We start from the raw sequence: 16,065 nt of genomic DNA on the forward strand, positions 1-16,065 counted from the left end.
CGTCCATCTTTTACCTGAACATGTGATTCACAGCTTCCACTGCTAATGTGTGGAAGTGACACGATCTGATGTGAGATCAGATTTCTCCTCGGCTCGGTGTCACCGCATCACATTCCTACACAAAGCCAAATTAACTGAGAATACAACACAATTTCTAAAAAGCAAGAAATGTTGCGATGGTGTTGCACATGAACCAAAAACCAGAAATTCACAGACGATGGTGTAAAGTTCAGACCACCTTGTTCTTCTCCTCCATTAATGGAGGATGAGCGTTAAGTCTGGATTTTTAAACTTTAAACTGGTGACTGGAGGTTCAAAGCATCACAGATAATTATTTGAGAGACATTCCCGTCTTCTGGATCCTGAGAAATCAATTTTCTTTTAATTATACATTAGGATTCAGTTTCAATAACTCATTTGAAATCATTATTTTTCGATGTTTTTCACCTTTTCGTCAACACCTTCAGTGGAATCTATTGGAAAGTAAGACACAATAACTTAAAACACTTGGAAAATGTTTTAAATATTAACATGAAGTATAATTAACCATATTGATTTGATTGATTTGTGTAAGCGATGAACTCACTGATATGAAGATGAATCAGACCGATTCAGTTGTTGACATCCAGATGTCGACTGAGAAGAGTCATGTGTACGTAGTCATAATTTTGGAGCGATAACAATATCTAGAGGATTAAAAAAAATAACCTGATGCTATGTTTTGCTTAAATTATATCGGATTTTTGGTATATAACGAGATCTATGTAATTAAAAGAATAAAACATTAATAACACCCCTCGAAACCAGTCACTTTCTAATTATTGTGTTTACATAAAAACACGACAGCGTGGCATGTGTGAGTCCTACCTGGGGTTAATGTCCCCAGATGAACCGCTGTTAGTACTAGACACCAACACACAGACACAAAAACAAACACACACACATAGAGAAGTGTAACAGAAGAATATTTTGATTAGTAATTCCAAGGTGTTGATTAAGGCCCCCGTCTGTGGAGCATATCAAATTACCCTAACAAAGAAACGCAATTAGATGCTGCCATTTTTGTTCAACACCTTATCACTCCTCACTTGTGTGTCCCTGTGTGTTTGTGTCTGTGTGTGTGTGTATGAGCCTTCTATGACTTGCTATCTGTAGTACGACTGTTACGACACTAACATGCTGGTATCTTGTGTGTGTCTATGAGTATGTGTGTGTGTGTGTGTAATTGTGTGTGTGTCTGTGTGTGTGACACGGAAGACAACAGGCTTCATTGGAGAGATAACAGCAGCTGTAACACATTAATCATAACTTCATTAACTTTCACCATCCTGCACAATGGACGGCCTCCTTCATTAAACCAGCTCCCTCTCTCTTCCTTATTTTCACTTCAATTCATCCCTCCATCAATCTCCCGCCTTTATTTTCTATTCCTGTGGTTATACCCTCTCTCTCTCTGTCTCTCTGTCTCTCTCTCTCTCTAAATCCTTAGTTAAATATGAATTGTCTTTGCGGCCATGATATAAATCTCGGTGTCCTCTGCTTTAACATGCTCAAATTCTTACCAAAATTTGCAGAAAGTTAGAAAGTGGTGAAAATGTTTGAATTCTGGAGGAATTTTCAATGGGCGTCGTAAAATGGCTCAAAGGTACCCCCGAGGGTACAGACCAAGAATCAAGGAAGTACAATTTTTTCAAACTAAATCAAAACTACAAAGTGATATGAATAAGTGTAATTTAAGTGCTACTAGTTTCAAAAAGTTATGATTTTTTTGTGTTATTATTTTTTTATTCAAGATATAAGATAAGATACATTTATTAATCCCACACACAGACAGACTCATGCGAATAGGGAGAAATTTGTCCAGAGCTTTTGACCCATTTGGTGAACACAGCAGGACACAGAGCCATGCACGGCGCCCAGGGTGCAGATGTTGGGGGAGTAAGGTGCCTTGCTCAGGGGCGATTGAGTGTGGGTAGGGAGAGTCCTCTTGGACTTTTTTGGAAAGATCCAGGTGTTGTCCACAGACCATTTTCTGCCCATAGTTCAATTTTGCTGCCACTAGTCCACCGCTTCTCCAACAGACGGAAGAGCTGTGTTTTTAGTTTGCGGCAGAAGATGTTTAAACTCTCTGATGTCCGGATGTCGATGAGGAGCTGGTTCCACCATTTAGGAGCCAGGACAGCAAACAGTTGTGCTGTTTATGAGTGTTTAGCAGTGAAGGAGCAACAAATAAACAAACTCCTGTCTCAAACAATTCAAGGTGAGAACAGTTCAAACTAGCAATCTAGTTAACCTACGAGCAGATTCAATAGAAATTCAGCAGGGAAGCTTAGCTTTTATCTTCTCATGCTCTTCCTCCCTCTCAGCTTATCTAGTACAGTGGTTCTCAAATGGGGGTACGCGTACCCCTGGGGGTACTTGAAGGTACTCCAGGGGGTACTTGAGATTTTTATTTAATATATTTAAAATTAGAATCCATTCAAAAATCCTTGACATTTTTTTATTTAAAAAATATTCAATAAAATATAAGTGTAAGTTCATGAACAAAATTTTATATTCAATAGGCTTTTCAATTTCATTATCCTAAAAAAACAGAGTCTCCCCCATACCGATGGTTTGTTTACGAGCAGATTCAATAGAAATTCAGCAGGGAAGCTTAGCTTTTATCTTCTCATGCTCTTCCTCCCTCTCAGCTTATCTAGTACAGTGGTTCTCAAATGGGGGTACACGTACCCCTGGGGGTACTTGAAGGTACTCCAGGGGGTACTTGAGATTTTTATTTAATATATTTAAAATTAGAATCCATTCAAAAATCCTTGACATTTTTTTATTTAAAAAATATTCAATAAAATATAAGTGTAAGTTCATGAACAAAATTTTATATTCAATAGGCTTTTCAATTTCATTATCCTAAAAAAACAGAGTCTCCCCCATACCGATGGTTTGTCCCAACCTAGCACACGCCACCTGTCATCACCTGTCATCACCTGCCTTGAAAACTTCAACAATGGAGTTGAGTTGAAGTGCAGCAGCAATGCTGCTGAAACACGGAGGGACAAGTACCAAAGAAGGCGAAACCAGAGCAGAGAGCCTTCCCTAAACAACACCTTGAGAGCTAGTGCCTCTTCGGAGGGGAGCTAAAAGTAAAAGTTTTCCGTTGTGAAGTTAATGATTCATAACAAGAAGTCCGCGTCTCTACCGGTACCCTTTCAAAATAAAAGCATGTAATACAAAAACGGAAATGAAATTGTATGACCTTAAAGCGAGCAAATATTTCACAATAAAATAACAGAATGACGCTACAACAACATTAACAATAACATAGATTGGGTTATTTACACTTTTTGGTTTTTCTGTGGGGAGAGATTAGCCAGCAGTGGCATTAAGCCACCACATCTTCTGTGGTATCTCCAGACAAAACATGAAAGTCATGTTGCTAAGCCACCTGAGTTTTTTAAGAGGAAACTTTCTGAATTCAGGTCATCTCAAGACACGATGCGAAAAGCCACCCATAAGCAAACGGAAACAAGCTACCTGTCAGTATTCTTTTCGATCCTTAAAGAAGATATTTTAAGATGATAAATATTTAAAAATATGTTTTGAGCTAATCTTTTATTTAAAACTAAGTTAATGATTTATTTTTTGGGAAGAAGTGTTTAGCTGTAATTAAGTTCATGAGTTCAACTTGAGAATATATCTTTATTATGATCCCAAAAGAGGTCACTTTAAGTTGATAATTATTTTGATGTGTACACATCTTTATTTATATTGAGATAATAATAAAAGTCTTTAGTTATTTTTATATCTTTTTATTTCCAAATAGTTCAAGAGAGACCACTACAAATGAGCAATGTTATGGACATTGATGGAGTTTTAAATTTGAATGTGTCTAGTTACAAGGATTAATAAATCACATTACATCTTTCTTTCAACCAAAAATGCTTTGCACTGGTTAGGGGGTACTCTGCAGAATTATTTTTTTCAATGGGGGTACGTCACTGAGAAAAGGTTAAGAACCACTGATGTAGTAGTTCTTTCCGTATTTTCTGCTGCTTCTCCTTCTCCTGCTTCTCCCTGTCTTTCAGGAGCTTCATCTCTCTTTGTCTGTTTTCCTCACTTCTTCTGGCTTTGTCGCTGTCTGACATGAGGGCCAGCTCCTGAAGCTTAATAGACTTCACGATGAGGGACTTAATATCCTCCTCCATCTTTTGAACTTTCTGTTGTGAGTCCTCCTGCACGTTGAGCCACTTCTTCTTTGTGGCTTCAACCAGACTCTCCAGCTCCTTGGTTCTTTGCAGGCAGGTCTCTTTCTCCACCTTCTCACTCCTGAGCTGATCCTCCAGACTGTTGACTTTAAGGTCTGAGGTTTCAACCAGACTCTCCAACTCCTTGTTTCTTTCAGAGCAGACGGAAAACTGCAATGCCAGACCTTCGATGTAGTCGACTTTGCGGTTAAAGGCAGTCTTGCCATCGCGGATCTGAGTCTGTGCGGTGCTCAGTTTGGCCCTGAGCTCAACATTCTTCTGCAAGTCCTCCTGCATGCCCTTAGGAAAAGAGCTGTCAAATATAAACTTTCTGTGGTATTGTTATCATATTTGAAGTTGGGCTAGTCAAGGCTTCATGCTAGGGTCCCATTGTGTTTTCCAGCTCATAAGTCCCAGCTAGGGTCATCTGCAGGCTTCTGTTTATTAAAAAATATTCAGGCGGAAATAAAAACCTTCTACTTCACCGTGTGCCAAATGCTTTTTCTCAGTGCCAGTAGCACTTTGACTTATTATAACTTTTTTTTTGGGGGGGGGGGGAGTTCCGAATGTTACCTTTCAAAAGAGACCAAGACCATGCATGTACTCCAAATGGTTCAAGAACAGCTTTAAATTTACTTTGAAGTTCCTCAGACAGGCGTTTCAGGCTAATCTCACCCGCCTTTTAAGAGGTTAAGAGACATTGTCACTCAACCCATGTGACGTACTGCCTTCAAGTCTTTTTATTTTAATATATTATTAAACTGTTTTATTATAAAATAATAATAATAACTAAATAATGTTTTTATTCCAAACATTGATATGACTAAAAGTTATACAGGTTTTTACAGATTACAAGAATGCCTCATACTAATTTTCTCTTGTTTTCTCTAATCGCCTCTTTACAGGCTTTTATTATGATAAGCAACCGACCTGCTTGTTTATATGCAAAGTTTGACTTTTATTCATTGTTCAGAGCTTTGAAGCAGCAACTTGTGTTGAGCTGCAGTGATGGAGATCGTAAAAAACCAAGATTGACAAGAAGATGTTCCTGCAGTTCAGTTGAATTACACCAAATAGAAGTCGAACCAAGTAACGATCCAACACATGTGTAATAAACATTATGGTTTGAATAATCCGCAGAAGCTGGAGCTGCACCTGAGTGTTTCAGACAGAGGCTGAGCAGAGGAGCTGCAGCGATGGACAGTCTGAGGACAGCAACGTGTTTTCTGAACATCAGAGCATTTCAATATTTACAAGTACTAACGATAATAGCAATTATGAATCCCGATGCAAGTGTTTAGTATTCTCATGTTCTTTTTGTAGGACTATGATTTTCTGGATGAATCACCTCACATGGTCTCGTGCACACGTATTGAAACATGCAGTAATCCATGGAACCACAACATTATTTTTGTTATTCAAGATGTCATCACAGTGAAGGTTTATCCTCCCCGGGAACAGAAACACATCTTGATTAAACGCCGGCAGGCAGCAGATAGACGCAGTGCTGCTGGACTGGATTAAGATTATATTACACGTTGTGATGTCAGGATTATAGGACAGAGCTGTGGGAGATCTTGTGATTTCAGGATCTGGTGTTTTCCTGGTTTCTGAAGGAAGTGTTCGCTCCCGACAATCATTTTATCTGCAAATAAAATATGTTGTGTTTCCCTGAAGCATATGTGGCTGTATTCATGAAAATTATGAGCAAAATTAAATTGTAAAATAATTCCAGGAATGTCACCGACAGCCTTTTCCTCTTAAATTGTTTTTGTGCTCATCAAATATTTGTAGAAGTAAACATTGTTTTTCTGTCCCGTTGGGTTTTCTGTTGTTTGACTTGCTCCTGGTGTTGGTGACTTGTTCTTTGCTTGTGGACAGATGGTTAACGATGGTGCTTCTATTAGCTGACCATCAGTTTGAGGTGGTTCCCACTCACATCATTGAATCGTCAAGAGTCATTAGTTCTAATAAGTCTGGATTGAATGAGTTATTTGATGCTTTGAAAACAGGAGGAAGGGTCTGACACCTCCTCTTCATCAGGTTAAATGTTTCTGTCTGTTCCTTTCTCTCAGTTTTTCTAATGAGGTTTGTATAAACCAGGTGCCTGGAAGTTTTTAGAAGTTTCCAACTTTCTAAGAGTAGAATATAAGTAACAAAATTACAAATACCTCTATATATGTATATTACTATATGCATACTTATACAATACTAATACTGATATGACGAAGCGCCCATCGCCATAAACATGTGAGTGTCGTTTTGAACAGAGGGACATTCAGCATCTTGTCCTGTAATCTAAGAGTTCGGTGATAAAAACATGACGTCGCTGTAAAACACTAATATTTCAAACGTTGTGATGAAAACATGTTTTGAAGATTTGGTTCTTAAACAAGAAGAAACACAGAGCAGCCCTGACACATGAGCTTTGATGAGCTGTAAATCGGTTCAGAGCATCTTCCTGATCCTCGATAAACCATAGAAGCAGTTTAAACTATTAAAAGACCACAGACAAGTGCCATTGTTCCACTAAATTACTTTGATGAATTGTCTTTTAGGTAAAAATGACAGCGGCTGAGAAACAAATAAAAAGAACAAATGCTACCTCTTGTTTTTGGCTGCACTCTGAAGAGAGACGGATGAAGAGAGAGAGTCTCCACGTCTGTGACTGTCCCCCAAGTGAGGACAGAGTTCTGCTCTCAGACAGAGACGTGGGTTATTTATCAGGACATAAACATGTCACAAATATGGGGATTTAACATCTGTCTGTAATATTTAATATCTGCTGCTTAACCTCTGATGGGATATCGAGCCCGTCAGACAAAAACAACTTTGTCACTGTCAGCCGAGTTACTGACAAAATGTTATTATTGATATTACAGAACAAGGGCTAAGCCCTTTTTTGTACTTTTGCAATTAAATTTGATTTCATATGTTTCTATAGAAGCATTCCATGTGATCTAGAAATGTGGATCTAGAGCAGTCTGCTGTAGTTCAGTGTTTTACTGTGGATCAGGTTGATTGGGTTAGTTAGCTAAACGTTAATATAGGTTAATATAAATAAAATGTTGTAGCAGGACAGAAATCGAAGATCGAGTTTCGCTGTTTGCTTCGATGTGAGAAAAGGACGCTGAAGAAAATGAGAAGCAGCTGAATAAAGAATGATTTTTCTGTTTTTAATAAAGATTGAATTTTTAAGAATCCCTTTTTTGTTTAACAAAGCAACCTGGGTGAATTAATGAATGGTTCCCAGTGAAGATTTGGACTTTACCAGCACTGTCCAGTGATTATTTGATTGGGCTTTGTTTGAAGGTTGCATGTAGTTGATCAATTAGAAGATTCTGACTCTAACCAATGCATGATTTAAGGGGGGGGGGGTGATCATCTTTAAACCTTCTCATGAACGACTTTATATTGCGTCAAATAAAACAAAGGAGGTTCAACCTCCTCACCTAGTGGCAGATTCTCAGTGCAGCTTCACTCAGAGTTAAAGAGGGTGAAACCCCTTTGCTCGAGGGCACTGCGGCGATCGCTCGCTGATACATCGATCAAACGTAACGCAGGCGGCATTTCACCGCCCTCGGAAAACATGTTTACCGATGCAAAGTAGTTGTGTAACTGGGGATTGGTGGAGGAAAAGGTCAGCGCGGTGCGGGTGAGACAGCTGCACGACTTCCTGTGGCACATATTTGATGAATAGCGGCCCGGCGGTGAAGCCGCTGCGTTGAGCCGACCTGACAGCCACCTGACAAATAGGTGTTTCACGGTTAGGCTAATAGGTCAGTGTGTACGATAAGTGGAGCCGACGTTTGTCTCTGAGGCGAGTCTCCGTGTGTTTGTGTGCAACCTGTGTTTGTGTGGTTTTAAAAACGCCCTTCAGTCAATATGATGACGGACAGCTGCAGGAGACACACACGTGCAGTTTATGAAACACAAAAAAACTAGGGCTATTTAGAGCGTTGCCTTTACAAATAAACAGCCGGTCTCCCAGTGTGTGCAGTTGTGTTGACAAATGCAACAAACAACTATTGCAGTGTTGTGTATTTTTTAAAGAATGTGTAGGTTCAAACTTTTCCCTTTTGAACTGGTCTTAATCCACGGGCAGCTCCGCGTCCTCCGGAGGGAAACTTTAACCTCCTTTAGGCATTGTTCACTTTCAGACTCATATTTCTTTAGACACTTGGACTTTTCAAACACTCCGGGAGGCAATTAGCGCTGCGTGGACGTGCAGCCGAACAGAAGCAATCAGCTACTGCAGCAAACATCGGGGAACTTTAACTTTTCAGCAGCGTGGAACCAAGAGTATTTTTCTAGTGGATGTGTCAACGCAACAAAGCTGGAAGTCTCATACTGAGAGAGTCAAAGGGTTAGTGACTGGGTACACTGTGTGTGTGTGTGTGTGTGTGTGTGTGTGTGTGTGTGTGTGTGTGTGTGTGTGTGTGTGTGTGTGTGTGTGTGTGTGTGTCTGTGCATGTTAATATGCTGTAAATCTTAGAAGTTTAGCATCCACAAGGTAAAACAATGGAAAACAAGGACAAGCAATTTAAAGCTATAATATCTCATGAGTAACATTACAAAGTAAAAGATGTATGCATACCTATTGTGTGTGATTGTGTGTGATTGTGTGTGAGTGAGTGAGAGCGAGAACCTGAACCGGCTTCAGGAGCTCAAGCTCTATAAGGCCATTAACGTTCAAACAGCAATTAGCCTCCGTGTGAACAATTGCTGTTCTGTTCCCTAATTACTGAATTACAACTAGGAGATTAATGATGGTTAAATAAAAAACAATTAAGAACAAAACAATTAAGGATTTTTTTTCCCCCATCTCCCCAAAGCCATCGCTGCTCCCCAGTAACGCTCTTTTGTTGTCAGGGTTCAGACAACTCGCACTATGTGTGTGTGTGTGTGTGCGTTCATCTCGAAGAGGTATGGTCTTCAGGCTGAAGTGTGATGTTCCCCAGAAGCTGGATTGGGAGGATATTGGTAATGAGATCAGCAGAAGAACAGCAAGCCCTGAGGAGGTCGGGCTGAGATGAGAGGTTTGGGATCATTAGAGCTTTTCCTCCTCCTGCTCATCAGGCGTTGCTCTAATGGATTCCAGCTATTCCCGTTTATCGCCGGCACGTTGTTGAGAGGAATGTGCGGCGGCCGTGAATTGTTAGCAGGCAAAACACTGTGTTCTGAATCAGTGGAACACGGAGCCCCGCGGAAACAGGAGCTTTTTAAATGTTGTTCTGAAATGACTCTGGCTTCTGGGGAACATTTCTGTTTGAGTTGTGCGTCAGTACCGCACAGCTTTTTGATCAAGGGGCAAAATAATAGCACATTGCTGATGATTAATACAATTTTCTGGATATTGCGGGGATCAAACCCGCGGGACTCCAGGCCCAGTGTGTCTCTAATGAATACCCTGTTTGCTTCAGGCGGGTTTCATGCAACGCTTTAGTTATTTAGTACGTTTTATTTCCTGATCACCGGAGGGCAGAGAAATAGAAAAACATCCCAACAAGACATTCTGCAAACCAGCACGTCAATAAAGTGCTTTACCAGCAAACAAGAATTTTTAACCCTAAACTATGAGTCCGACAATAAAAGCTCAAACTCTGAGTTTATATTCCATTTTGTTTTCTTCGCTAACTCTCATTTTGTTTGAGTGTTTAATACTCAATCCTTTTTGAGGGAGGAGACTTTCCACTGCTTCAATTTGGTGATTATACAAATAATGCAGGTTTGGGCTCTAACGGTAATTTTTAAATCTCCTGAAGATGTAAAATAGCCAAAAAGAGCTGGGTCACAAAAGAACACGTCAGGTTTCAACGTAGATCCTGTCAAAGAGGTGGAGTATTACTTTATGAAGTTCAATCAATGTGATTAAACTCAAAACATCCTCGAACCCAGAGGTCTAAACTGCTGGAGACCTGTTTCCCAAACCAAAATTTTCCTACTTTGTGTTTCCTGATGGACCAGCCTGGGTTTCTGCAGGTTTCCCAGTTTCCCTCCAGTTGCTAGGACCCGACCTGCTGTGGCTGTAAAGTGGATCATTCTCTGGAGACTCGAGTCAGACCTCTACTGGCTGGAAAATCTCTAAATCTGTGATGAACCGTCATGTCTCCACTCACCGTCCTCCTCGGTCTGCTTGACGATCTCCTCGCTCTCCTTGCTGCCCTCGGGGTTGGCCAGCACCAGCCTCAGTCTGACGGTGACGAAGGGCCGCAGCCCCCTCAGGGTGTAGTGGGACGACGTCTGGATCAACTCCTCCGCCGAGAACTCCTGCTGGTTGAACGCGTACTGGTACTGCACCTGGAGGGCGATGGGGAAAGACAGGATATATTCCACTGCAGCTACAGAGATTCACCAAAACAAAACCGTCCTTAACTTTGCAAAGCTTTGGAAAGAATGTTCACTACTCTGATGAACACTGTGCTTTGCCAAAACTTAACTTGCAGCCCTGGTACAAGGATATCAAAGTAAAAATGTGGAATATGACCAAAATGTCCACTAAATGCAAATAGCAGCTTCCTGCTGCATTTTTACAATTGCACCTAGTAACTTTTGTGTTTGTCTGGTCCTGATACACCTGTGTATCGTTTTTTGTGAAGATGTCAATGTGACCACGTACCGGGGGTTTCGGGGGGGGCACTATTGAGCCAATTTGCAAAGCCCATTAAAAGTTCCTCCAGAATACGGACATTTTCGCCACTTTCTAACTTTCTGCAAATTTTGTTAGAATTTGAGCATGTTAAGGCCCCCAAAAAGCCAATTCATTTGCCTGACTAATAATAATAATAATAATAATAATAATAATCATTACAACTTCAATAGGGCCTCCCACTGTCAGTGCTCGGGCCCTAACAATGCGCCACTGATCGTACCGTCAGGTTGTAGCTGTGGCATCGTGTGACCGCGTATCCAAACGTCTCCCACTGGATCGTCAGCTGGCGCGCCCGGACGTCCACCACGTTGACGCTCTGGGGACCGTGGACTGGATCTGTGGGGGGGGGGGGGGGCAAGCAAGTTAGTTCCTCGATTCAGAAAGAGAGAGAGAGAGAGAGAGAGAGAGAGAGAGAGAGAGAGAGAGAGATGGCAGTTTGATGGACAGGAAACATTTAATTGAGTACGTGGACAGGTCACATCCGAGAAGTTTAGCTTCCTCTTTAAACAACACAACACATCTCCCGTAAAGCAACAACTCGTCCAGTGCACCAGCTCAGGTTCCATTCAACGCACATTCTTCATCACCACTTTCCATGAATTGTGCAACATGACAAAAGAGCACCACTTAACTTTCCCCGGAGCAATTTGTGTTTGTGATTAAGACCTTTTGCAGCAGCAGCCGTGCATTAAATTGGGGGGGAAAGTTAATCAGTCATGGCGCGCTGTTTGCAAAGTGACACACGGAAAACTTAACTGCTCAATCAATCTTCATTTTTAAAAAATTTGTATTTCACCGGTTTTGTTTGGACAAGAAAACAAACACTTTTAATCTGTTCTCCTTCCGAACAGTTGGTTCAGTGGGTCGACTCGTTGGACGAGTTCGATTCCCTTCATCACTCAGAGTTTTTGCGGGAGCAGGATTTTGACAGCCGATCCAGTTGCTGTGTTTATTGACCGACAGTGGTTTGTTTCAGTGCCGCTGGTGGAGCGCGGAGGAATGGAAACCACAGCTCCCAGGCTGTGATCTGTTATGGACAGATTGTGCAACCACTGGTTTTGTGTCAAAACAGTAAAAACCCACAAACCACAAACCACAAGCCAGCGATTATCACACAAATCCCCACGTTGGTCAGCAGACGTTTGGAGTTTCCCCATATGTCGTTGACACGTGCACACGCCCGCACGGAGGTACTAATCCCCCCCCCACACACACACACACACACAAACACACACACGAGGCATTGTTCCAGCCATATGTTGGGCGCCCATGCACAGGTTTGTGTTGCACGACTGACTGCACACTGACAAGCCTGTTCAAACCGATCACTCTGTTCACCTAATTACTATCAGCTAATGAAGGAGACCAGAGCAGCTCAGCAGATACTGAGAGGAGCCACGGGAAACTCACAGCATGAAAACAAAAAACTTTACCCACAACATGTGTGTGTGTGTGTGTGTGTGTGTGTGTGTGTGTGTGTGTGTGTATGTGTGAAATATGGAAAGAATAGACACCTGCACAGGAGAAATTATTTTCTTGGTAAAAAAGCTGATTCAATGTTTGCAACAACTTGACTCGTGAGTTTGTGGCATTAAGAAGATTCCACCGTTGAACAAGAAGAACATCTCGGATCTTTAGACTCTGGTGAGACTAAGTCAAAAGTATCTGATGTTCTAGATCGTGCTTCAAAGAACTTAAAGAATGTGAACATCTAAGTAATTTATAAAACCGAGATAAGAGAAACTTTCTGATGCTTGGTTGGAACCTGAACTGAAGTCACTGGTCATGGTTATGATTCACTGATTCAATTTGCAGGAGCTAAACAAATGGATGCTGCCTCTCTAATAATGGATCATGCTCTTAAAGCTAATCCTCCCTTTAACCCCAGCAGATCGGGTATGAAGCCAGTCGGGCTCATCGTGAGATTGTTCAAACAAGCTACTTACTGTAAATGTTTTCATCCGCTAATGAGACGAGATTAGACAACGGCACCAGAGATAAACCATCTTAGAGGCCATCTGAGATGGGAGGCCATTCGCTTGTTGGTGTGCGTGTGTGTTTGTGTGTGTTAATAGCAACGAGTGTGGTTCAAAGAGAACTATTATATATGTGTGTGATTGTATTTGTGATTCTGAGTGCAGACTTCCGACTCCCTGCGGTGCCTCGTGGCTTAAAGAGTCTGTTTCTACTTAATAAAAACCAAAGCCTGTAGAGTAATTCACCATTCAGGGATAAGACGCTGGCAGACTGACATTTGGCAACAAAGAGAGCCGCGAGGGGGGGGGAATGACTGATGTATAGCCCGATCCTCAGGTCAGCACAGCAGGAAACCAGCTCTCACACATCTTCAGCTTCACCACATCTGACTGAGACGGAAACACACAACCTCAACTCAACGCAAACTCCCACAAAGACGTTCAATGATGACGAGAAGCAGAGATTCCAACACAAAGGCTGAGCTCGGGATTTTAGGGGGGGCCAAAATATTAAATGAATCTAAAATCTGCATCTTAATAAACCAGTTAATGACCCAGTAGCCCAGTGCATGCTGGGAGAGCTGCAGCCACCACATCCCTCAAACAGCACGAGTTCAGTCAGTTCACAAAATGTGTCTCTGCTGCCGGACTGATGAGAAACAGAAAAACACACGAGGACAAAACATTTCTGTGGAAATTAAATCAAAATTAAAACACGATTCCTGTTTTCAGAGTCAGAGTCCTCCAGAGAACAAAAGTGAGCCAACGTGTAATTAGTCTCAAACTGATGAAGTGATGCAATGTAACGAACACACACACACTGTGACTCCTCAATTAGTGCGACACAATCCTACACCACAACCCTACACCACAAGGCCTTCTCTCTTCATCCTGCAAAGACTCAAACCATGTTGGCGAATTGGGATTCATGCTCTGGGGTCTGAGGGGCAACGGGACACCCCCCACCCACCCCCGTCCAACCATCTTACCCACCACCACCACCCACTTAATCCAGGTGTCTTTCAACTGGGTATGATGGAAGCTAATCTTTCAGATAATCTGGCGGGCTCAGCTGGAGACGCTCCTAACAGATTGTTAATTCCTGGGTTTGGGGGAAGTGGATTAAAAAACTAAAAAGAATAACAGGCAGAGAGAGCAGATAGGCTGCTGGTCAGACTAACATCTGATTAGAGCTTCAATAAGTCTTGTATTTAAATAGAATAGTAATTCACGTTATTGTTTAATCAAAAACTAAATTTCGTTTCAGGATGATTATCAGACTTCCTGTTTCCTGGTGTTTCCGCCGTATCTCTTGTTTCTTCTGTTTCAAGCCGAGGTCAAACACTTGGGAAAGAGGACGAGAAGAAGACATGAAAGAGGAGAATGATGAGGTGAAATGCTAATAGAGGGAGAGGCGCATATAGAGAGAGATACAGAGAGAGAGAGAGAGAGAGAGAGAGAGAGAGAGAGGAGGAGAGGTTATTTGAATCATAACTTTGTTCAAGTGGTTTAGCAGCAACAGACAGGAATCACAGGTGCAAACCAAACAAGGTGAATCAGGGGATAGATGGATGTCTGGTGAATATCTGTGAATGGACGAATCCCCCAGTAGACGGGGGGGGGCAAGAGAGGCCACGTCTGTGTGTGCAGAGGAAGAGTCATCGTCCCTCCAGAGGGACACTGTCCCACCATCATTAATCAGGACGGGCCAGGGGGCTGGCATGTGAGATGGCACAGCTGGCGACAGGGTGACGAGGCCAAGCAGTGAGTACCAGTGCACCAGGGGAAACCAGTGGCTCATTGGTCACTGGTAAAGGACAACAGAGCAGCCACCAAACTACACCGCCCACAAATAGCCCCTCCGTGGCTCACCGTGCCAGAATGTTGCTCTGGTAGAGGGTAAGGTTTTTAATAGATGCAACCTGGTGGTTATTTCAAACTGGAACTAAAGAGACGTCCTCCCCTTGAAGCCAGGAAACCACAGACCTGGGAGCTGCCATCTTGTGATTCTGATGTAGAGTGGAGCTGTGGGTTTAAAGGTCCTGCTGACGCATAGAACGCAAAACCTTGACCTTTTGAGTTGGTCCCATCTGCTACCATGGAGGAGACAGGGTCCAGGACCTCTAAAGACTTGGCCTTCTTAACACACACTGCCCAATCACCTTCTAATCAAGTCCCTGTCTTATTTCAAATGAACCCAAAGTGTAAATTCTTTGATTGGACTGAAATGAGTCGGTCCTGGAGGACATTGATCGAGTCAGATTGTTGTGGACACTTTTAAAAGCATCAGATAAATGAGCCCGAACCCCACAATATAGAATATCTGGTAAAAGATAATACCCGATATTAACCACATAACAACCCAGTGCAGGTCTATTAGCAGTGAGATTGACTTCTCTATACGACTCCAGGCCGAGCTGTCTGCGATCATCTAACGAGCGTACGTGCTGATCCTCCTGCGATTCGACCCGAGGTGGAGATAAAGTTGTTTTGCCTGTCTCGGAAAGTACTTAAGGGTCTATCGGATGTTTCTGGCAGGTAGATATCTAGATCAGGCAGGGGCCCAGTGAGGCATTGTGTTTTGGGATGCCTTCGTGAACCTGATGAATGAGCAGCAGAAACGTAGCCATTAATCCAAAAGGCTTTAGGGAGTCGTTCCGGGGAGAGGAGGGGAGGAGGGTAGGAAGAGGAGGAGGAGTGGAAATCAATCTTCCTGCCTCCGTCCTCCACTGTGTTGCTCTCTTGTTTCTGTCCTCTCTTATTTTTTGTTCCTGTTTTCCTTTGCTGTCATTAATGTTTATTTTTCAGTTTATCTTCGACAGACTTTCGGCCTTGAATATTCTTTTCATAATGTTTTTCTGTATTTTTTTCTTTTTTCATCTCATGAAGTCTCATCCTCGCATCTTTGTCCTTTTCCCATCAGCCTCCTGTTCTCATCCTCTGTCTCAATCACGCGTTCATTTCCCTTTTAAATTATAAATCATAACTTTGGCATGACTCGGTGTTCAAGCTGCTGGAAACCACATTGAAACCCGCCTGGCTTGTTGCTAGAATGGAATCGACTGGTTTCGTGAAAAAAGTCAAAGAAACAAACTTTGTGGTGAAGTTCTGCGTCAACTCTTCCACGTGAAACCTTTGTTGACAAACCCTGACTCAGCAGATATTTTCCTCGTCTGGGATACTCCTCAAAATG

At 42.2% G+C, this 16,065-nt stretch overlaps 1 protein-coding gene across 1 annotated transcript in view; it reads right to left on the minus strand.

Annotated features, from left to right (window-relative positions):
- The window catches only part of ptprt (protein tyrosine phosphatase receptor type T), a 193,460-nt gene that overhangs the window by 84,780 nt on the left and 92,615 nt on the right, over positions 1–16,065 (minus strand). Inside the window, exons 9-10 of the mRNA XM_062409429.1 lie at positions 11,117–11,232; positions 10,364–10,544 (exon numbers count right to left, since the gene is read on the minus strand). Of these exons, the coding sequence (XP_062265413.1) occupies positions 10,364–10,544; positions 11,117–11,232 (297 nt within the window). The remainder of the gene's footprint in view (positions 1–10,363; positions 10,545–11,116; positions 11,233–16,065) is intronic.

This window comes from Platichthys flesus, chromosome 2 (genome assembly GCF_949316205.1).
Source record: "Platichthys flesus chromosome 2, fPlaFle2.1, whole genome shotgun sequence".
NCBI classification, from domain to species: domain Eukaryota; kingdom Metazoa; phylum Chordata; class Actinopteri; order Pleuronectiformes; family Pleuronectidae; genus Platichthys; species Platichthys flesus.